Raw genomic sequence first — 22580 nt, forward strand, 5'->3', positions numbered from 1 at the left:
ATAAACATTAAATTGTCATTTTGTTTATCCTAACTTTGTGAATTAAGGATTTAGTATGCATACACCCACAATTTAAATCTTTTTTTACACATGTATTCAATCATATCACACAATATCAACATAAATATTTTTTAAGATATTTAACCGATGGGATTTGATTGAATGTACGTGTAAAAAGAATTACATTTCATGTTTAAATTAATCTCTATAATTAACATGAACATAAAAAATAAAAATGTCAGTTATTTTGGATTTTTTTTTAAATAGATTAATTATTGTGAGAATGGAGTATATTATATATTTTTATGTTGTCTCTCGTTGAGTTTGTGATTTTGATTTGATTTAAGGTTCACAGTTGGTCATATCAATGAAAAAAAGTGTACAATTGATTTGATGAGGAAAATAAAGAAAGGGCAATGAGACTAAAACCAAATGTTGTATCTAACATCATAGTTTGTCAGGCACAAAAGGTATAACATAAGTTCAATTCCAATTTTCACAATATATGAACACAATAGTATCCTCTACTTAGAAAGCAAAAATTAGTTCAAAAACAAGGGAACACAAGTCATAACCAACATTATGTGTAGAAAATAATTACAATCGGCAATATACAATACACAAAAGAAGGAAAAACAAATGATATTGATCCTCCACAAGTGCACCGGTAGAGGATCCATATCCAATAACAAGATGCTACAAATTGTGAACCTCTCTTTTCTCTTTCTTTTGTGTATTTTTTGAGTCATATATATATATATATATATATATATATATATATATATATATATATATATATATATCAAAACACGATAGAGTGAGAGGCAAGAGTAAAGTCTTTGTCGTCTTCAAGTGTCTTTTTTCTATGAAATGTATAGAATGGTCCACCCGATTTTTGATCCATTGTAAACCAATTTCTAACAATTGTATAAACTCATAACCAATTTCTAGGCAGATGGTAATGAATCGGGACTCGTGTGGACCATAACATATAAAGATACATTCTTGTTCTCATTGACTAAAAGAAAGGGACGCGACTATGTGAAAGAATTGTAGTTTCTCCAGAAGCTCCTTGGCACGATTAGCAGCTCGGCGCTCCACTCTAAGGAAGAGCTCCTCACTGAGGTTATCACCAATGTGAGCATCAACAAGGACTCCACACACAGTCCTGCAGCTGTTGGCTAGAGCCTTACCTACTTCATTAGCATCATCTGGTTTGTTCAAAACAAGGGGACTTCCTCCTTTGAATACCTCAAGTTTGTTTATGACAAATGAACCATTTGCTTCAACTACCTCCTTGAAGTCTTGCATACTTGGTGCATAAACTGGAATGTTAAAATTGTCTCTTTTTGTAGAGCTAATTAGTCCCTGCATTTTACAATGTGATTCAATTTGCATTAATTCTACTATGTACATTTCAATTTCAATGATAAAAAAATATACTATGTACATTATTTGTAGAGTGTTCAAAAGTGAGTGTTGCTAGCATTCCTATAGTTGGAAAAGCTTGAAGGAAGCTATTGATCATCATTCTAAACACAAGTTGCAAACACATTACTGCTCATAGTACTCAATTACATACACACTAGTCAAGGTTTTCACTTTTAATGTATAAATAAAAATTAGTTCGAACTTATTATATTGGGGAAATGCTAACATGTGCCCTTAAAGCAGGGCACATATTAGTATACCATCAAAAATAAAAATCATGTATTGAAAATTGTGTCAATTTATTTCTCAAAATGTTGAAAATTAATTTTTCTAAATAAATATATTTTATTTGTGGAATTCTTAACATGTGCCCTTATGACACGTGTTAGCACGATCTTATAATATGACATGCATCGAAATGTCATAATTTATCACGTCTTATCATAAACATGATGTTAGAGACTGTTCAAATTCAAATCATTATTAATTTAAACTACTAATTTTTCTTGATCTTTCTCTATAAATATGCAACTGAAGTTATATTTGACCGTAATTGTGTTTAGGAAATCCTATTATGCAGCAGGAGTATAAAGTGTACGAAAGAATACCACTTGCGTAATTGCTTAAAGTTTAATGTGATGATCCCCAAGACCCTCCCTTTAGGACCCAATTAACATCCTGTACTGCACTCAAGACATGGCAGATGACAATTCTTGCAAGTACACAGTATTGAAAGACATCCTATTTCTGCCAACATCATATGATCTATGATGAAAATATGGTTGGCCAGAACTGTTAATCAATGGCTGGGATCAATTTGTTATGATTGCAGTGATTGTGTTTTTTTATTGATATTTATCTCTATAGTGTCTATCTATCTACAACTCCTTTTTGGTCTGCCAATTGTAAATAGAGGTTATATATATGTGATTGTGAAATGACTAATGTTCAAAAAACACAAAGCATGCATAAAAATGTTTCTAATTATTATTATACCTCTTGTACAAGGTCATCCCAAGCATCCTGAAAGTGTGTCCCAAAAAGAACTCCAGCACCACCTTGTTCTGTGGGGTCCACTGAAGTTCTGCCTAAGCAAACTAAGAACATGGACCCCTCTCTCCTCATTTCCACTGACCTTGCACTCAAGAAGCTTGCCAAATCTGTTTTGAACTGTCTCTTGTAGGCATTGGCTGTGCTCTCATTAGCACCATGAATAAACACCTTCCCTTTGTTGTATGCAACTGAATTCTTGTCCAACACTGATTCTGGTATCTGTAAAAAGTATGCAAAGTGAGAGTGAAAATTCATTATAATTGTCATTTTAATTACATAATGCACACTTTTTTAAGAAATATTAGTTATTTAGGTGGACTATTTATTTAAAATGACGAAACAGAGAAATATTTCAAATGACACACTTAAAATGAGATTGATGAAGTTAACAAAGTGGATGTATAGAATTTTTTATTGCAAACAAATACATGTTCAAAATAAAGTGGATAGACTTTTAATAATCATTGATATCTTGTAAAGGAATAAGTTGGGTCCATCATGTATGAATACTCTTTTGGACCATAGTTATGCACTCTCTAAAAAGTTGGTGAAATTTCTGCATATAAATGTACTCCAAGCCAAGGTGTGCATGAAAGTTGAATAAGGAGTATGATCACAATAAAAAATGATATATGCCGGCTGGATATATATAGACACACACACACTATAAAGTCCAAGGTGCATGAAAGTTGAATAAGAATTTAAGAACACATATTATGTGTTTTACTATGCATATGCATTGAAAACTACTGTTCAAACACGTTCTTGTTTCCATGAAACACGGTCCTTTTTTCAACCGACCATGAATTTGTTGCATTCACTTTTTGACCACATATACATAAATTAGAACTTAGCATTCAAAGTAATATTGGTTTTACTATATTGTCCTCAAGAAAAAGTAAATATATTATTTTGTAGTAGAATTGTTTTTTATGTAAATTTTGTAGTAGGAATTACAGAATCTATGAATGCTGAATTATATTCGGGTGTGAATTAAAAGACAAGGAGAAATCGCTTTAAAGGTGTTCAAAAATTTACGTAATCGTGATTCATCAATAGTTTTCATGGGATTTTTTTTTTTTACGACTAATCAAAAGTTTATGTAATATTAAAATAATCTCATCTCAGATTCTACATAAAAAATTTGATATTCTTTTTATTTTAATATATTTTATTAATTATGTCTGGATATTAGTGATCTCGCTCAAGATTTATTTACACAATATTTGGTACCTTAAAATTGGAATTCCAAGATAAAAGGTTATAAAAGATCACGGGCAAATGAATGATAAAACAACGGCATAGAATGATTCGAAATTATTGTATTATTTAGGTTGCACAGAAAATTAAAGGAAAAAAATCTTTTAATGAAATCTTAGGAACATGAAATTAACGATATATACCGGACTTCTTCTTTAGGTGCCAAATAAAAAACTATTTGTAGATAGATTATTGTGTGTTTAACTCAATTGATAGAGACATTGTATGCTATAATATATGTAGAGATCAGATTTGAATGACACATACTCTACTCATTCATCTTTAAAAAGATGAATTTATAATCATTAATCTACTTAACAAAAAAACAAATGAATTTTCAAAGCATGTCAAAATGCTTATAAAAAATACAAATACAAAGCAATTCAAAATTTAAGGGAGTCTTTTAAAAAGGAGAAAAAAAAATATCTTAAGAGAGTTCTATATTTAAAAAAAGGAAAAAATAAAATTCTTCTATAATTCCTTCTTCACAAAATTTATAGTGACAGATTCACAAAGAAATCTCATGTTTTTCTCTAAATTTTCATTGCTAGTTTAATTTTCTTTAGTAAGTTATGAGATCAAACTTTAAAGTATGTATAATGTTAGAGTATACTCCCTCTCCGTCCCTATATGTAAGCACCCTTTTATTAGAGGCAAAGGGTGCTTACATATAGGGACGGAGGGAGTATCATCTAAACTTTTTAGTTTAACTATTGTCAAAAAATAATAATTTAGCCGTCATTAAAAAACCTTAATAATAATAATAGGACAAATTAATTAAGCTTACTTACCTTAGATAACCAATGCAAAGAAAAGGCAGAGTGAAAAACATCAACAGACCTCGCCGGAAAAAGCCTCCGATAAAACGAACCGGGTACTCCGGCAACAAAGTAGGACCTTTGGTTGTCAGCTGCTAAACACTCTTCCATGCTAACACCATTGGCAAGTGGAGGAAGAAGCTGAAAGAGAGTGTTGAAGTCATTGCTAGGAAGATCAGAGAAATAGGCTGAAAATTCAGGTGGGTTGCAACCTAAAGCCTCATAGCGCTTAATGATGTGATTTATGATCACATTCACCACATTAATGGTGTTGCTTCCACATGAACACCCCAAATCAGCAACTACAAAAGCCTTGTCACCATCACCACCACCAAGCTTAACGTTATCTAGGGTTTCTCTCAAAAAGTGAATCATGGATTTGGCATGTATGGCCTGCATGTACGTTAGCTTGAATTTTTAAGCAGCAGTTTATGCTATACATCATTTTTTTTTTTTATGAAGATGCTATACATCATATTTAATATGCAATATATATTAAGAAAGATTAAATACTTTGAGGGTAAGTATATATGTCAATGAATATCACTACTAAAAAAACCTTAAATTAGCGAAGGAAATTTACAAGGAAATCGTGAAATTCCACTTTAATTCGTTACAAAATTTATGAGAACGAAATTGGAGAGGGATTTCATTTTTTTTTTTTTTGCATCACTAATTTTTTCGTCCCTGATTTTACTTTGTTTTAGTAGTGATATTAGATATTTACTAGCTAGAATTAGAAAAATAAGATAATATATGTAAATTAATGTACCTGTGCTTGGGAATTGTTGGCATAGCTGGCCTCTCCTTTGCCTCCTTTCATGCTAAACAACTTCTCCAGCTCCAAATTGGACACAACAACATTTTCTTCCATAGGTGCCATATTTGTATTAATAATATTTAGGGAAGTGAGAATGAATGAAAGAATATATGAAAAAAGATGGTTCTATATATGTATGTGTAAGATAGGAAAACCAAGAGAGAAAGAGTTGATATATATAGCAGTGGGAGGATATTGGACAAGGCTACTTTTGTTTTTTTGTTAGAGGAAAAATTACTTTAGGTTAGATTGAAAAACCGTGGCCACAAAATGGAGAGTTATTGTGCAAGTTTGGTATTTGTTTACTCAGTTGGATTCTAGACACAAATGGCTAACAACGTATGATAATTGTTAAAAATTACCTAGTTAACTTTGCAATTGGACAAAGGAAAATTGCAAGGAAACTCCAAAAAAGTTAAAGGCACAGAAATTAGGCCTCATGTACAACCGGAATGGCCCAAGGCTGGCACCATATAATATATATTTTTATACAGAGGTATTTTATTTACTTTTTTTTTATCGAAATATTTGCTCAATAGATCAATGATCAATACAATTAATTTTATAAGTTTATGTTAAAATATTGTAACGCTAACCAACATTAGATTAACAAATGTTTTGTTTTGAGTTAGTTCAGTCGGCATGAACATTGCATAATATATTATGCAGGGGTCGGATTCGAACCTCAGACATGCCACTCGTTCATTTTAAGTGACGAATTTCTAGCCACTAGATTATGTCACAAAAAAAAAGTAATTAATGTTTTGAAAAGTATGGAGTAACTTTTTATGAAGGGAAAAGTATATGGAGTAATGATACGTGTCATAAGAGATAATCAGCTACCTCGTCAATTAATTGTTGAAAAACAAAAGTGGCATACAGTATATAATATGGAAGTTTTCTTTCATTTGGCCTAAGTTTGTGATGCATAAGGAATTTTATATTGATTACTCTTTCGTAAGCAACTTTTAATTTTTGGAGTGTATTCTTGTTGGAAGATTAATTGCATTTGTCGGCTACATGGGGCTTTATCATAAACTAATAAGAGAGTCAAAGTGACCCATTAAAAGCCAAATGATGGTTAACTATATCATGGTTTGTTAAGTCATCACCGCAGAAATTAAGGTTCATCGGTTTGTAGTACCTAGCTAACATTAGTAAAAAAAAAAAAAAATCAATTTATACGTAACAAATAAATATGATTCTTAGCTAGAAGCAAAAGGGTCATTGTCCATATTATGAGTGGAATAATTCCTCTTTATAGTTAATTGTATTCTTAGAAATTAAATAAAAAAACGTGGTTTCCATTCGGATAACGTCAAGGCATGGTAATGAGGCGGGATGTGAACAAGTTTTACCGTCTTCATCTCTATCCTCGATTTTCATATATTTACTTGTTACCCGCTCTGTATCCAATATGGATGAGAAATTGAATTTCATATCGCCGTTTTCGGCGGGTTCAGGTATTCAACCCCACTCTCATCTCTGCAGTGAATCAATTTTTCAATAAAGACAAAAGTTTTTTCCAACCCTGGGGACAATGTTGTAATGCATTGTCTTGAAATATGTCCACTTTAATATTTCATCGATCGAATGATTTGGTTGTTCCTTTAAATATCAACGACAATTTTTATACCGGCATATCAACCACCATAAAAAAAAAATAGCATATCAACATATAACAAAAATACCGATTTTCTACATTTGCATACTATACTATTATTTTCTTATTGTTTTCCGAAATGCTAAGAAATTTCAAGTCCATTAATTTATTACTTATAAAAGGATGTTTAGCTTTTTTAAAAAGCAGAAGGTTATATCGGAGGATTTTAGTAAAGCATAGGGATTTCATAAAACTGCATTCAAAAAAAAAAAAATCTCAGAAATATTCACATACCTCCTATGGTTGGTATATGGGAAAAGAAATGCGGCAAAAGTTTTCTTATGGTCAAATATTAAATCAAGGGTTAATTATGTTTCTAGTCCCTATAAAATAGCGACCTTGTAAGTTTAGTCCCTACTTAATTTTAATAGCATTTTTAGTCCCTAATTTTGTTTTTCTGCACTGAGTATTAGTCCCTACCCAATTCAAATTTGTTTAATTTATGCTTAAACTCTTAAATTTTTGAACAATTTTTTGCAGACATGTTTAGAACATTACTAAAAGTTCGTCCGCAAAAAATTATCGCAAAATTTGATTTCTACATCCAGATTTTATTACTTTTTATCTTTAACTTTTGTCGTTTTAAAAAATTCATATTTAATTCATTTCATGTCAGAAAATTCTAAATTTTAGTAAACGAACCTTTCATAGTGTTCTAATCTTGTCTCAAAAAAATCGTTCAAAAATTTAAGAGTTTAAGGATAATTAATCAAACTTTGTTTTAGCAGGGACTAAAATTATAAGTAATTTTTTTTTATAGGGACTAAAAATGCTATTAAAATTAAGTAGGGACTAAACTTACAAGGTCGCTATTTTATAGGGACTAGAAACATAATTAACCCTTAAATCAACGATCATTTACATTTTCACGAGAAAGTGAAACATTTATGTCTCCCCCGTAGAGTTTCGGGTTAGTTGTTGAATCTTGACCATTTGCCTCTATAAAGAGTGTTAAATTAAATGGGTTTAGATTTTTAATTCCCAAAAGTGATTTTCTTCGTCTCATTATAAGTGTTTAATAGTTTAGTTTTGCATGGTTTTTTCAAAAAATGATCATTAATTTCAATGATAAATATTAAAACATTTTTATTAATTGTAGACTTGTAGTTACGTTACTGTAATTACATGGATTGAAATGTAATTACTGGAGATATATTAATGGTAAAAACTAACGATGATTTAAAACTCATGAATACAACTGCAAGATCTTAGATTTAAATTTGAGTGAAGAACTGGAGATATTCAGCCTAAGAATATCAACATTGTCGTAGAGTTAGACTTAATGAACAAATAATTAATATTTTATTGGTACTATATAAAGAAACAACTCATATTTTACTAGTAGAGTTTGATACAAACAAATATTGCAAATGAAACATTTAATAGGAGACGAAGGGAGTAGCTCATAATCTAATTGAGATCTTCTCAATTTCTTAAATAAAAATAAAATGGAAATGTCAATGACTATAATTTTAAACAAAATAAATGATATAAAACGTTGGTAATGAAAAAATGGAGAGATCATAACTCCTCACGATCATCGTTAAAATAATGTTAGCTAATAGTTATATATATTTATAAAACAAAGAAATTAACGCATAAGATAAACATGTTCAATCACATATACACATTCAAGAGTTTTGAAACCTTAATATTGCGAGACTCCAATATAACTTCAATGTATATTGCCAGCTCTCTAACATGAGTCGTGGTCTAATTTTCACATTGTTTTCTTTAACTCAGCCCATGTTTAATGTATTGTGATCTATGTCTCAGAAAAAGCTTGTCCATAAAATAAGCATGTTCAAACCACTTATATGTCGAGAATCCCAACTGATTGGAAACCTTGGCAATACAACTTCTATGTAGAGCACTCAAAAAAGTGAAACTCGTGTTCTCCCAAAATTACAAGATTTCTTGTTCTATTTTTATGGAAGAAATATTTATTGTAAAACGCTTAAAAACATTTGAGATGATAAATTAAATTCTCTCAGGTCTCAAAATAAGTGATTTAGTCAATCTACAATTTTGACATTTAATATTTTTAATTGTTCATTAGCAAAAATTATGAAATATTAATATTTTAAAAATATTTACGAGGCGAATCCATTAACATCTTATAATAGGCTATAATTTATCTTTATATGTTAGTAGAAAAATATGGTCAAAATATATTATGTGAATAGTACACGTAGTTAAGCAATGTCGTTTATCTTATGATGAAGGGAGTAGATCTAGAGTTCAATTGGTCAAAGGATATTAAAGAGGATGATGTGTATAAATTGACAATGGGTTCCATAGTATATGCTAAAATAAGTGACAAAGTTTTCAACATCATGACCAGGTGAAAGAAAAGTTTTTCTTTGTTTATTACTAGTTACTACTATTTTTTCCTCCAAAGTTGAAGTATGATTATACATTACAATAATTATATTCATTAATCAGAGCATAGTTATCATTAACTCAACAACGATCATAGTCCAATGAGAGTAAATAATTAATTTAGTCCATAAAATTGTAATGCTTACATATGATTAAGCTCTTGAGGTAGCAAATGATCTAGTTTAAAATGAGTATCCTATTCAACAAACTCAACATACAATAACTTGAGTCATGACTCATGAGTCATATGGCTGGCATTGATTGGGAAACAAATTAACTTAATTTCTGCTAATATTACTTAACCTGAGTTTGGAAACAGTTTAGTTTAGCATTAAAATGAGAAACAAGACCATGGTCAAAATATACATGAACGACAAAAGTAAGTATAATGATGGGATTTTGACTATATATATATATATATATATATATATATATATATATATATATATATATATATATGATCTACGGTCTATAAACTCCAAAAGGTTGGGGAAAAGGAATACCAGTGATATTTGTACAACCATTTGTGATAACTTTTGTGATAAATTTCTTTTTCTCTCTTTTTATTAGTTAAAAACAATATAAAAAAAGAATAAAAACATAACATGAATACAAGATAAGAGTTGTCAAGATATTATCATAAAATAGTTGTACAAATATTATTTTTCAATAAGAAATCGATTCCTAATGCTTTTGCAATAACAAAGCAAAAGAAAGAATAAAATCCTAATAATTAACATTGTACTAACCAACTAACCAACTAAGATGACCCCTCTGAATTTTTACATTAAGATCCAAAAATTCGGAATCATGTCATCTGATTTTCAGCCAATTAGTAAATGGCCCTCCTCCTTTTTGAGCTCCTACAATTCATACTCCAAAAATCACCGTGATAGTCGCTGGTTCACGTGAAACTAGGCCGGAACATTTTCTTCTGCTACCATTTATTTATCACCAAAACCAGCTTATACAAAATGTTTTTGATTTAAATAAGAGGCAGGCAGCACTATAGACTGTTTCTTTCGGATCTTTAAAGATTTAAATGGATGTCAAACTATTTCCAAGAAATTTTTTTTTTGACAGATATTTCTCAGAATTTTAATGTTGTTGCATGTCTCGGTTCGAGTTCATCATACAAAACAAAATGTTATATATTGCTTAAACATGATTCATTTCTTATTGGGGTTTGTTTTATGAGCAGTGTTATATTGACATCCAAAAACTAACAACTTACCTCACACCGTATCACTTTTCATAAAGCAATTCAAGCTGACACGGTTTTTGAGATAAGATAAAATAATTAAAAAAATCAATTTGTACTAGTTAACCGTACGAACATATGGTGTGAACAACTTAAAGGTTTTTCATTAATCATTCCTGGTGTTTTGTTTGGTAGTAACCCACGCTTCTATGATTAGAGTTGTCAAATAGGTCAGTCAAGTCTACCATAGTTCAACAAACCAATTTTTTTTTATTTGGACTAATCTGGTGGATAAAAAATTATTATTTTTATGTTTTCTTTCTTATGGCTCAAACAATGTTAAAATACAGTTTAAAATGACTGGTCCATTTTGATAACTCTGATTGTTTGTTTTTATGTTTGCTTAATTTGTTTAATTTTATGATGTAAGAGTGGATTTCCTAATATATTTTGATCCTAAAATACAACTCAATATCAATTGACATTTGATCAATGGGTTATTTTTATTTTTATTTTTACAAGAATTAGTGGGAAATTAGTAATCAGCAAAACTCATTTTTCTTGGAGGAACCAAAATTGTTATGTTGGTGTGGACTACCATAATGTTACTAAATATGGTCATTCAAAAAAGAGAACTATAGACTTTTAGCCACTAAAAGAGAGTTGAAGTTTATGGTGGCATGGTCAAAAGATGTTTAAAAGACAATTATTCTTTCACTTTTTCATATATGCTTTGTGCAATGGCTTCTATGTGTGTAGTTTTTCTTGCGTGTCCCGGCTGGTTCATATTTGGACTTTGGAGACATGTGGATGAGGCCCCTCGTACTTTGGAACAAAAGTTTGTAATAGAAATGTGTTAGATATATATGTTGTTTGATGTTTTGTGCTTTATTTCTAGGATCTTTTAACCTAACTAACAACATGCTTGTTTAACTTTAAAGAGGAATATTTGGCCTTGCTAGTCCTTTTACAAAGTCAACCAAAATCTTTTATTTTTTTAATAATAATAAAAAAAAAAACATTTGAGAGAATCATAGGAATTAAATAAGAATTTGAGTGATAAAGAGGTCATGGTTCAACTCCCTCCTCGGGAAAAATAAAGAGTTAGAGGGGTAGAGAAAAACACATCCGTGTGTGTGTTTTGATAATCAAATAACACAACTTACATTTAAAAAGAAAAACTAATCTAAAATATTGATGTCTACTGTAACTCTAGAAAGGAACAACGTTCTCAAAATTATTATAGCAGGGTAGTTATTTGTATTAAACTTTTCAGACAAAACAAACCGTAAAGTGCATGGTTTGTCACGACAAAGAAGAGGGTAGTATGGTTGTTTCTACAAAAGAACATTTATTAGCTAGGTTTAGTATACATAGGTTTTGCGTATTTATAAATATCTCTATACATACCGATTTAGTGCATTGATTTTTCAACAAACTGATTGGCTAACTATGCTGAGCTTGATCCCCAAGTGCCAGACCAAATGAGTATATATAAATAGTGAAGAATACAAGTATTGATGAAATTGAGGTTGGAATCCACATGTCTATCAAACTACTAAAGTTGATAGGCGTATTTCACATGATGGTGTATGTAGGTGTTCGTCTGGTCAAGAAGTAGATTTCAAATTTTTAATATCATGGTTGGATATAATTGAAGCAACCATCATCTATCCATACAAGCCTTCTTGATCAGATCGGGAATTCAATGATATTGATATTGGGAAAGATATGAGCATGAAATTTAGGAGTTGAATTTTTTTGCTAATTAATACTCCGTATCATAAAATATTGTAGTAGCTATACATTTGCATGCTTTAGCTATACATTTCCAACGCTAGTCCGTTAGGCTTGTCAAATGTCAAAAGCTTATTCAATTCGCTACATTTCGAATTATGTATTATCGCCTTGTGGATTTAGTTAAAAAGATCATGGAATGGAAAAAGGGATGAAATGGATTGGATAAGACAACATTTTTGTAACAAAGTAGTGTAAAAGTTAAGGATATCAATATAGAGATTTACTTTTCCCACCCTATGCATTTCCTCGTGCGCCTTTTGTTTTTTCCAATTTTACCCCTGGTCCGAATTTAGTTTTCTGAACTGCATTGATAGGGATTTTCAGATTTATCTGGATTTTAAAATCCGGAAGGCATTTTGCAAAACATAAGTTGACATTCATAAGAATTTGACGGAGAGTGTAAATTGATTAACATTGTGCAATTTCAGAGATAATTGAAGTTTTGTTAATTTTATGGAGTAATTGACGAAACTTGCAATTTCAGGGAGTAATTGTCTATTTACTCCAAAAAAATATATATATTTGATTTTACTCATACCGTGAATCAAATGAGGAATGCTATATGTCGCGACGACATTAGCTCGCGATTTTCCCGATTGTGTAACACTCTAGTCAAACAAAACAAAAAAAACCCACCATTCCAATTTCTATTTTTTTTTTTTTTTCAACAATCATTCCAATTTCCAGGCATCTACTCCAGTTTTGTTCTCAGAATCATACCAAAAGCAATTTTTTTTTAACCAAAGTTATCAGACACACAAAAATTCTAATGAGAAAATTTAATGAAGTAAATCAAAGAAGCCTCATCTTAGAAGCTCCAAAGATCCTAATGAAGTATTGAACAACCTTCTCAAATTTCAGAAACGAAGTCGCTAAAAGGCCCAAAATAAATCACACATGTTGAAAAGAAATGGTAGATGCTCAATTGAATTTTTGGAGAGACCAAATTCTTCATTTTTGTAAAGAAATGTCAAAGACCAGAGAAAATTTGCAATACATGCAAGACCATGTTGAAAAGAATTTGGAAAAGAAAACAACCACCTACTCTCCAGTTTTGGTTTCTAATTTTGACTTGGTCAAGATGCATAGTCTAGTCAGAGAAAACAGAATAATTAAATGCTTGAAATTTGCAAGTTAGCTGCGGCGACACGTCAGTCATTCGCGTATACTTCGTGATGAATATGTTTGCGGAGATTAAGCGTTTGCCGAATCAAATTGTTACGGGTGTAACGCTAATTTTAAATACAAACATTTCGGGTAACAACGATAAAAGCCGTACAAAAGGCATCACACCAAAACATATTGATTAATTCAATATAGTTAATGGAATTCACAAAGTATTAAAATGCCTTGAGATCACACAAAAGAAATTGTAAAATTCTGCACTTACAATTGTATCAATGGAGCGGGAGGTTTGAATCATCATGGCATCTAAAACTAAAACTAATAAAACTTGAGTTTTGCGTAATACATTTCAGAAATTGTAATTCACATGTTATGTTTTACCTCTAAAAGAACAAAGAACAAAGAAAGGTTATGTCAGTGTTTCAAAAATAACATTCTTGCCTCAGAAAGTAAAAATAAAATGCCTAGCTTGTCAGAAACGCTTGCTTTTAGCAAGTGTGGCAAAAATGTAAGAGAAATGATATTTTGACAACCACTTTTTGACAACTTTCTTTCTCATTGTTATCCTCTCTCTTCCTTTTTCCCTCTCCATTGTTTTTGACCAATAAGAAGTGAGAAAAACAAGGTTGTCAACAAAGTTGTTATCAAATGGATGTCAAAATATCATTACTCAAAATGTAATTGGTTACAAATTCCTCCAACATTGGACAACTGTAGACAATTGAATATCACCGCAATCTGGTGAAGAGCTTTGAGTCGATGGAGGTGTGCACTAAAAGGAAGACAATAGAGAACCAAACTCTTCAACTTCATAGATGTAAGTATATAAGCATCCATTTTTCAATTTTTTGAGTGCCTTCATGAGAAAGAATATTGGAAATCCAAAAGAGGAAACTTTAGGGTTGACTGTCTTTGGGTAAGGTTCTTAGGTTGGGAAACACTTGACAGATACCTTGGGTAGCGTGATTTCATTAGATACAGGGATCATAAAGCTTTCGCTTTTGTTTTGTCGTATGATTAATTGTGGGCTTGAGTAACTTGAAAAATAGGTAGGAATTAGGGTTTGTTCTATGTGCACAAATGTGAATTATATAGAAAATTTACAATAAGAGTGTTCCCAGTGGCTTGTAGAGAGAAACATTGAATGCAAGAAGAACATAAGTCAATATGTACAAGTTCATTTATCAATGATTAACATCATCTAAACGACATTTTTCTTTAACTTAATGAAATGAATCAAAAGTTACTAGAATGAAATTAATCAAAAGTTACTAGATAAAAAGCTATTTAATCGAAGAATACATCCGTGGATTTATCCTTTCTTTCCAGTGTTACTACATTTGCCAACAACGATGATGGAGAGGAAAAAACAACTCCATTCATTTATGTTTTCAATCAAACTTCCAAATTCTTGTCAGAAACCTTCAGTAAGTGCAAAAGTACGACCGGCTAATGGAGGAGGCAATGCACTTACAGCTTGTTGAATTTCCTGAATATCATAAAGCACAAAACGGTGCATCAGCATTCCAACGAAAAAACTTACCTGGAGAAAACTAATATTGTGCTAAAAGCAACATGGTATTAATTTCAATCTTTTGGAAATATTGAAAGCAACTTGAATTTAGATTCAGGATGTGAAAAAGCATGGCGTAGTCATTACAGTCAAGAGATTGGAGTCATTAGACGAAAATCAGACAGTTCACATTCTGAGTTTGTGTTTTAAATCTAAGTTATTGAATTGACATGAGTCGTTAGATTTTCATCAAATGACACCGATCGCATGACTGCAGTTACTAATATGCTCACTCAGAACAAGGTTTTGGGAGGGGTGATTTATTCTTCTCAAGAGCCAAAAACAATAATGTCATACCTCTACTGTGTAACGAGCTGAAAAGTGAATCAAAAGGATTGCTTTGTTCTGTAACTTATCAGCATAACTTATTATCTGAAATAACACAATGAGAAGAAATAAACAAATAAATAGAAACAAAGTGATAAAACTACTGATATTTGCTTGAAATTGTATGCTATTGATTGCAGCAAGCAGCATACCTCAGATAAATGAGTGTGTCCATAATCTCTGGCATGTTCCACAGTCATTTCATTGTTAACAAAGGTGGACTACACAAATAATGGAGGAAAATAAGGTTGAGTATAAACTGTGAAGCCATAACATCAACCATCAACACCAGTTCATTGAGGGTTCAGTACTTCACTCACATAAGAATTTAACTTTAAGTAAGTGGTGAAAGACTCAAAATAAAGCCTAACTAAAAATTGAGTAAATAGAGAAAACTGATTAAGCATCTGAAATCAAAGAGGCACATGGCCACATTCCGCGAGGTGTTTGGTTGTAGTTTGATTCCGCGAGGTGTTTGATTAAGCATCTGAACTCAAGGTCTCTTTAACAATTTCTACTTTAAAGGTGGGAGGATAGTGAATTAGATGCTCAAACTAATGGCACCTTTCAGTGACGAACTTGAAAATATGACCTTTTGAAAATCAAAAGTAAAAGGAAAAAGTTTTCTCAAGAGTCTTTTGAAAAAATGTGTTTTTTTTTTTTTTTTTTTGAAGAATTTTGAAAAAATGTGTTAAAAAGTTACCACTCACTAAGCATATAAATCACCAAGGAAAAACATTATCAGAGATAGAAATCAAATAAAGCAAACCAAAGATCATATAAAATGGCTTCAATGACCTTAAGGAAAGGCAAATGGGAGGTCACTATAAGATCAGGATGTGAACCAGCAAGAACAGAAAAACAACTATCAAGAAAATCAATTCATAATTTCATTTGAGCCTGGAATTTAAATTTTACGAAGGCCATGTATTCTAGGTTATCTGCAATATAACTACCAAACAACCTACCTAAGTGAGAGGTTTCAACAAAACTAAAGGTCTATAATTCCAAATCTTGTTTTTTGAAGAGATAAGATAAAGAAAAATTGGCAAAATAAAACACAAATCAGATTATATAAAACACAGTATTTCAGATATTGCAACTTGCAAGTGCAAATTCCAATTTAATTTGTACTTGGTTTCTTCTAAAGTATTGGACAAAGTGGATTACCTCCAATACAAGAACTTTAGCCCGCAAGACGTCAGTGTTATTTTCATCAATTATAAAATCTGACATGGTGTCTCCTGTGAAAGCAATTTCCGGTTCTTTCAACGTGTTTGTTATCTGCCAAAAGACCAGCTTATTTAAGCATTTGTAGTGAAACCGAAGCTATCAATTGAACTAAAGAGACATAATTTAGTCATTTTACGAACACAAATCACAAAATCACTGTGTTCAGCTGTTAACAGTGTTGTTGATGGTGGAAGGCCGAAAATCTGCCATATAAACACGCCATTGCAACCTATGGCACCACCATGGCGGGCATCCCTTCACAAATCGGCTATGTTGTCAAAAAAACCGGCCATGCCATTCCGCCATAGTAACACCCTGGCCACCATTTAAAAACACTGGCTGTTAATTACAAGTTTAATTCCTCTTTTTTTGGCCATTGCAACTATTCTATATCCTGCTGAAAGTTCATTATTTTCTGCTCATCAAATCGAACTAAAATGAGGGGTAACCTTGGCGCAACTGGTAAAGTTGTTGTCATGTGACTGGAAGGTCACAAGTTCAAGTCCTAGAAACAGCCTCTTGTGTAAAAACAGGGTAAGGCTGCGTACAATACACCAAATGGTGGGACCCCTTCCCGGACCCCGCATATGCGGGAGCTTTAGTGCACCGGGTTGCCCTTTTAAATCGAACTAAAATAAATGGAAAACTTACCAGCTGACAAGTTCTAAAATTGGATGAAACATGCAAAAGATAATTAAGATGCCTAGATGTAAATTTGTGAAATCATTGACTAGTACATACAGTACATAACACTTGCCTCCACACCAGAGAACTTCAATTTCTTAATTTCGTCACAAGAAAGACCAATATATTCTGGTTTACGTTTGTTTTTTACAGAGTAAAGTATATAACCCTGCCAAAAACATGCAGAACAGTTAGGGCCCCATATGCGATGAAAGGTGCCTCATATTGCAATATTAAAAAGGTGTTTGTTGAATATCATATTAAAAAAGTAAGAATTTAACAGAAAACAGATCCTTTGTATTTTTGACATCTATGAAAGTTTAAAAAGTCATTCCCTATGGTTTTTTCGAAAATTCATGTGGCCTTCAAAAATTCAGTGTTGTCAATTGCATTGGTTCAAATTATGCTACACTACAATGCTATATCGCAGCTATATGACAATACTTTGTACTAAATAGCATATCGCAGAACAATAACAGTTTGTTCAAATTTTGTAACACCACAGTGCTGCAGTGCCGCAGTTTGACAACATTGTAAAAAAATAACAGAAATAGTATGAACAAAACAATATAAGAAACACTCATATTTTGACATTCATTTTCAAATGAAACCGCAATCAAAAGTCTCAACATTTTTCAAACCAAACAATATCCTAGTCTGTAGAAATATTGAATAGCTCAAGACTCAAAAGACGCGAGTTGCTGGTTAACTACCTGGCTGGGTATTACATGATAAGTCCGAAAAGCTTTCACTTTAAGATCATGTCCCAGGGAAAATTCTTCTCCTGCAGTAAGTCAAGAATTAGGATCAACTGTACTGTACACAGGTGAAATTTTTTTGAAGTTTCAATCTTTGATAATTGTAGTCTCCATTTTGATTGAGAGCAACAATTACCTACGTCCAAGCCTATGAGGTTGTGCTTAAGCTCAGATTGGTCCATTTTCTTGTGAATCTCAAAGAGTTTCTCTACATCCTCTTTTACTGAAATTGGTACAATAATTGTTGGGGGCTTCATACGGTATAAACTACGTGTGGCAACTTGCATTGGTAATCCTCCCTGTCAAAAGTGAACATACATCATAAAGTTCAACAACAAACTAATTCAGCTATACTTTAATTTCATCACACAAATCTGCACATGTAACATACATTGTAGCATTGACACTTCTGATGGAAGGTGTGTCTGGTGTCCGACACCAAGACATGTGACTATATTCAATTATGACATTTTTTCAAATATTACCTGTGTCAGTGTCAGTGTACTTGTGTCCGATATCTGTGTTAGTGTTTCATAGGTTATATATATAAAGGGAAAAAACATAAAATGAGACGGCAAGTTCTACACCAATACTTCAATATTGCCGGAAACCCTAACGGCAACTGACATCAACTCCTAAACGTGTCAGTTTGACATAAATAAAAGAAACAGATGGCTCAAAACATAATCATATTTGTTTTCTCTTGTTTTTTTTTTTTTTTTTTTTTTTGTCAAACCAGCACCAATCATGTCCCAGTCTTAACACTGTTTGGATAAACAACTAAATTATACTAGTCCTTATGTGTAAACTATTTCTATAACAAAAATAAATTCAAACTGTTTTCATATAAGCTATAAGTTGTTTTCATAAGGCATCATGGAAAGCTTATGAAAATAAGCTGAAACAACTCACAGACATGCCATAAGTTGTTTCCATAAACTCTCTTATACAGTCCTACAAGTGCTTATGCTAATAGATAAGTTCAAACTTCAAATAAGTCAATCCAAACAGAACCTTGGTCATTAGAGTGAAGAGGACACTAAGCTTCTACTTCGTAGGTTCGGCCCATGTCATGGTGGTCCAGTGTATAACTTGCAGTGATTGGTTAACAACTTTGATACACCGACACTTCTGATTGAAGGTGTGTCTAGTGTCTGACACGACACGACACGACCACATGTAATTTTTTGAAATTAATGCTTCATAGGTTAACAATATTACTTTTGTATAAGCTATAAGCCGTTTTCATAAGCTATCTTAGAGAACTTACGAAAACAAGCTGAAGAGAGCTTATAAACATATCATAACCTGTTTTCATAAATTCTACCTAACATTCAAACAAGATTTCGCGCAAATAAATCAATCCAAACAGAGCATAATAAAATAACATTATGTGAATGAAAATAAAGAGAGAAACTAACAATGTGATCCATATGAGCATGAGAGATCAAAAGAAAATCCTTAGAAACAGCACGAGGAGGGCAACGACCAATATCAAAAGCAAGGGAAAATAACACAAGTTTCAAGTCCTCCAATTGATAAACCCTCAACTTGGTATCCTTCAATATTCAAACCCTTTGATTTCTTCTTTGACTCTGTTTCTGAACTTTCTGACTTTAACTTCTTCTCCGTTCCAACCTCCATCAACGCAATAGAATGGTACTGCGGCGGCGTTTCCTTTTTAAAGGGAAGTTAATTTGATAAAACAAGAAAAACGATGATGATCATTGATCATGCTAATCCATGTTCTTGAATCACACTGATTAAGCAATAATCAACAATAAAAAGGTGATTGGATAGATATTGAAAAAAGTGACGAAGCATTGAATTAGCGAGTGAGTCTGAACCTTGACGATAACACGATTAACAGAAGTGACGAAAGCTCGAGTTGGAGTTTTTCAAAGGAACACAATGACTGAGTCAAGATGAACGAGTTACAAGTGACGGAGAGACCCGAGTCGCGGAAAACGAGTTTCGAATGGGAAAATGGTGAAAGCGGGAGACCAGAGGAAGGAGGAAACCAAAGAAGATGAAGATTTTTAGAGAGAGAGAGAGAGAGTCATGTAAGCTGAATCAGTGGTGCTTTTTTTTTTGTTCGGAAAATCAGTAGGTTTTTACTGGTTTCAATGAAATGGATACAGTTTTCACTGGTTTTAATGCAAATGGGTTGGGTCAGTTTTTATACATGATCACTTTTCGCTCGCGCCCTGCTGCCATTCTCAAAATACTCCTGCGCTAGTTAATTAGCGCAAATGTGAAAAAACGGGACTTAGTTTTTACACATGCGTGACTTAAGTCACGCTGCATGAGTTAACTCACGCACCCCGGGTGAGTTAAAGTTCTGTTCTGTCGCTTTAATAGTATGAATTGCGTTTGCTGCTTGTAGAACTTGAACCTATCTGCATTTTGGTGACACGTAGATAGTTGAATAGTAGAACAACATTGACTACCTTGAAGTTCTGCTTCCAAATGCCCCTTTGATTTTAAATTCCTATTTTTAGTTTCGATCTAGGATTTGAAGATAATATATCTATTCCTTAAGATTGTAAAATAGTATAACAACATCTGGAATTAAATGACTGAGGCTGTTTGGATGAACTTTTCAACAAATACTTGTAAAAATAGTTGAAGATAATATATTTATGTTGATGATCGCAAATCCTTTAAATAATAGATCCTAGGCACCTATAAATTTGTTAAGGGTTTTTCCATTGGTTATTAGCTGGGTACATAACTCAAAACGCTCCCGTAAGTTGGAAACTAATTTAAAGTGATAGAACAGAACTTTGTAACTAGGGTGCGTGAGTTAACTCATGCAGCGTGACTTAAGTCACGCATGTGTAAAAACTAAGTCCCGTTTTTTTACACTTGGGTTAGTTAACTAGCGCAGGGGTATTTTGGGAATGGTTGCAGGACGCGAGCGAAAAATGCAGGGTGGAGAGCAAAATTCTATTTGTTTTCTCATGTTTTTTGTGTCAAACCAGCACCAATCATTTCCCAGCCTTAACACTGTTTGGATAAACAACTAAATTATACTAGTCCTTATGTGTAAATTATTTCCATAACAAAAATAAAGTCAAACTATTTTCATATAAGCTATAAGTTGTTTTCATAAGCCATCATGGAAAGCTTATGAATAAGCTGAAACAACTCAAGGACATGCCATAAGTAGTTGTTTCCATAAACTATAAAATAATCCTACAAGTGCTTATGCTAATAGATAAGTTCAAACTTCAAATAAGTCAATCCAAACCAAACAGATCCTTAGTCATTAGATTGAAGACGACACTGAGCTTCTACTTCGTAGGTTCGGCCCATGTCATGGTGGTCCAGTGTATAACTTGCAGTGATTGGTTAACAACTTTGATACACCAACACTTCTGATTGAAGGTGTGTCTGATGTCCGATACGACACCAACACATGTAATTTCATTCAGTTATGTAATTTTTTTTTTTTTTGAAATTACTACCAGTGTGGACGTGTCAGTGTCAATACTTCATAGGTTAACAATATTACTTTTGTATAAGTTATAAGCCGTTTTCATAAGCTATCTTAGAGAACTTACGAAATCAAGCTGAAGAGAGTGTATAAACATATAGTTTTTAATTAATATACTCTGTCAGTGTACAATTGTGTCAGTGTACAATAGTTTTACACATGCATTCAATAATGTTTTGCCACATCAATTAATATTAATGAATATGAAAACTTGTCATATTCATTAATTGACGTGGCAACACATCATTAGATGCATGTGTAAAACTATTGTACATTGGCATAGATCATACCAGTTAAACTCATAAACACATCGTAACCTGTTTTCATAAGTTCACCGTAAACGCAAATAAATCAATCCAAACATAGCATAATATAATAACATTATGTGAATGAAAATAAAGAGAGAAACTAACAATGTGATCCATATGAGCATGAGAGATCAAAAGAAAATCCATAGAAACAGCACGAGGTGGACAACGACCAATATCAAAAGCAACTCTAAAGTTGGAAAAAATAACACAAGTTTCAAGTCCTCCAATTGATAAACCCTCAACTTGGTATCCTTCAATATTCAAACCCTTTGATTTCTTCTTTGACTCTGTTTCTAAACTTTCTGACTTTAACTTCTTCTCAGTTCCAAGCTCCATCAACGCAATAGAATGGTACTGCAGCGGCGTTGCATTTTTAAAGGGAAGAATACAGTGGCCGGAAATGGTGGTGGTGATTGCTAAGGCTAAGGGTAACTTTACTGCTGCTAATGCTATTTGCTTAAACCTAACCAGCATTGATTTTTTTTTTCTCCATTCAAATTTCACTGTGTGTACCCACAGATGAACCAATATTATGCTCGGTGACTTTTAGGGTACACAAATTGTTAATGTAGGGTACACAACTTTTGTACATGTAGGCCATCACCACATCCAGGCCATTCAATTTTTAAATAGTAAATCCAA

The 22580-nt window shown here is 32.2% G+C and overlaps 2 protein-coding genes across 4 annotated transcripts; both read right to left on the reverse strand.

The window, feature by feature from the left end:
- Positions 1-546: 546 nt before the first annotated feature.
- On the reverse strand, positions 547-5705 carry LOC146925066 (indole-3-acetate O-methyltransferase 1-like). Its single transcript, XM_085710035.1, has 4 exons — positions 5335-5705; positions 4536-4955; positions 2428-2703; positions 547-1368 (listed from the first exon to the last, which is right to left on the reverse strand). The coding sequence occupies exons 1-4, from the start codon at positions 5443-5445 to the stop codon at positions 1012-1014; spliced, it is 1164 nt and encodes a 387-aa protein (XP_085566161.1). The 5' UTR covers positions 5446-5705; the 3' UTR covers positions 547-1011.
- A 9006-nt stretch (positions 5706-14711) lies between these two features.
- On the reverse strand, positions 14712-22531 carry LOC146925067 (tRNase Z TRZ1-like). Of its 3 annotated transcripts, none has more exons than XR_015010349.1 (8): positions 22041-22531; positions 18265-18427; positions 18084-18154; positions 17444-17539; positions 16624-16737; positions 15606-15712; positions 15424-15498; positions 14712-15042 (listed from the first exon to the last, which is right to left on the reverse strand). XR_015010349.1 is itself a non-coding variant. In XM_085710040.1 (8 exons), the coding sequence occupies exons 1-8, from the start codon at positions 22410-22412 to the stop codon at positions 14968-14970; spliced, it is 1035 nt and encodes a 344-aa protein (XP_085566166.1). In that variant the 5' UTR covers positions 22413-22524; the 3' UTR covers positions 14712-14967. The 3 variants fall into 3 exon arrangements, 2 of the variants coding, with proteins under 2 accessions (XP_085566166.1, XP_085566167.1); XM_085710040.1 differs by having other exon boundaries at positions 15606-15674; positions 22041-22524; XM_085710041.1 differs by lacking the exon at positions 17444-17539 and having other exon boundaries at positions 15606-15674; positions 22041-22526.
- Positions 22532-22580: the final 49 nt, after the last annotated feature.

This window comes from Medicago sativa, chromosome 5, assembly GCF_051527215.1.
Source record: "Medicago sativa cultivar Bolivia chromosome 5, Bolivia_mono, whole genome shotgun sequence".
Classification (NCBI taxonomy): domain Eukaryota; kingdom Viridiplantae; phylum Streptophyta; class Magnoliopsida; order Fabales; family Fabaceae; genus Medicago; species Medicago sativa.

Coding starts and splice junctions, on each gene's coding strand:
- LOC146925066 (XM_085710035.1), bottom strand. CDS start 5,445: ATGGCACCTATGGAAGAAAATGTTGTTGTGTCCAATTTGGAGCTGGAG. Junction 4,956..5,334: donor CCAACAATTCCCAAGCACAG/GTACATTAATTT, acceptor ACGTACATGCAG/GCCATACATGCCAAATCCAT. Junction 1,369..2,427: donor GGGATGACCTTGTACAAGAG/GTATAATAATAA, acceptor TGTAAAATGCAG/GGACTAATTAGCTCTACAAA.
- LOC146925067 (XM_085710040.1), bottom strand. CDS start 22,412: ATGCTGGTTAGGTTTAAGCAAATAGCATTAGCAGCAGTAAAGTTACCC. Junction 18,155..18,264: donor CCTCATAGGCTTGGACGTAG/GTAATTGTTGCT, acceptor GACTTACTGCAG/GAGAAGAATTTTCCCTGGGA. Junction 15,043..15,423: donor CAGCTCGTTACACAGTAGAG/GTATGACATTAT, acceptor TATGATATTCAG/GAAATTCAACAAGCTGTAAG.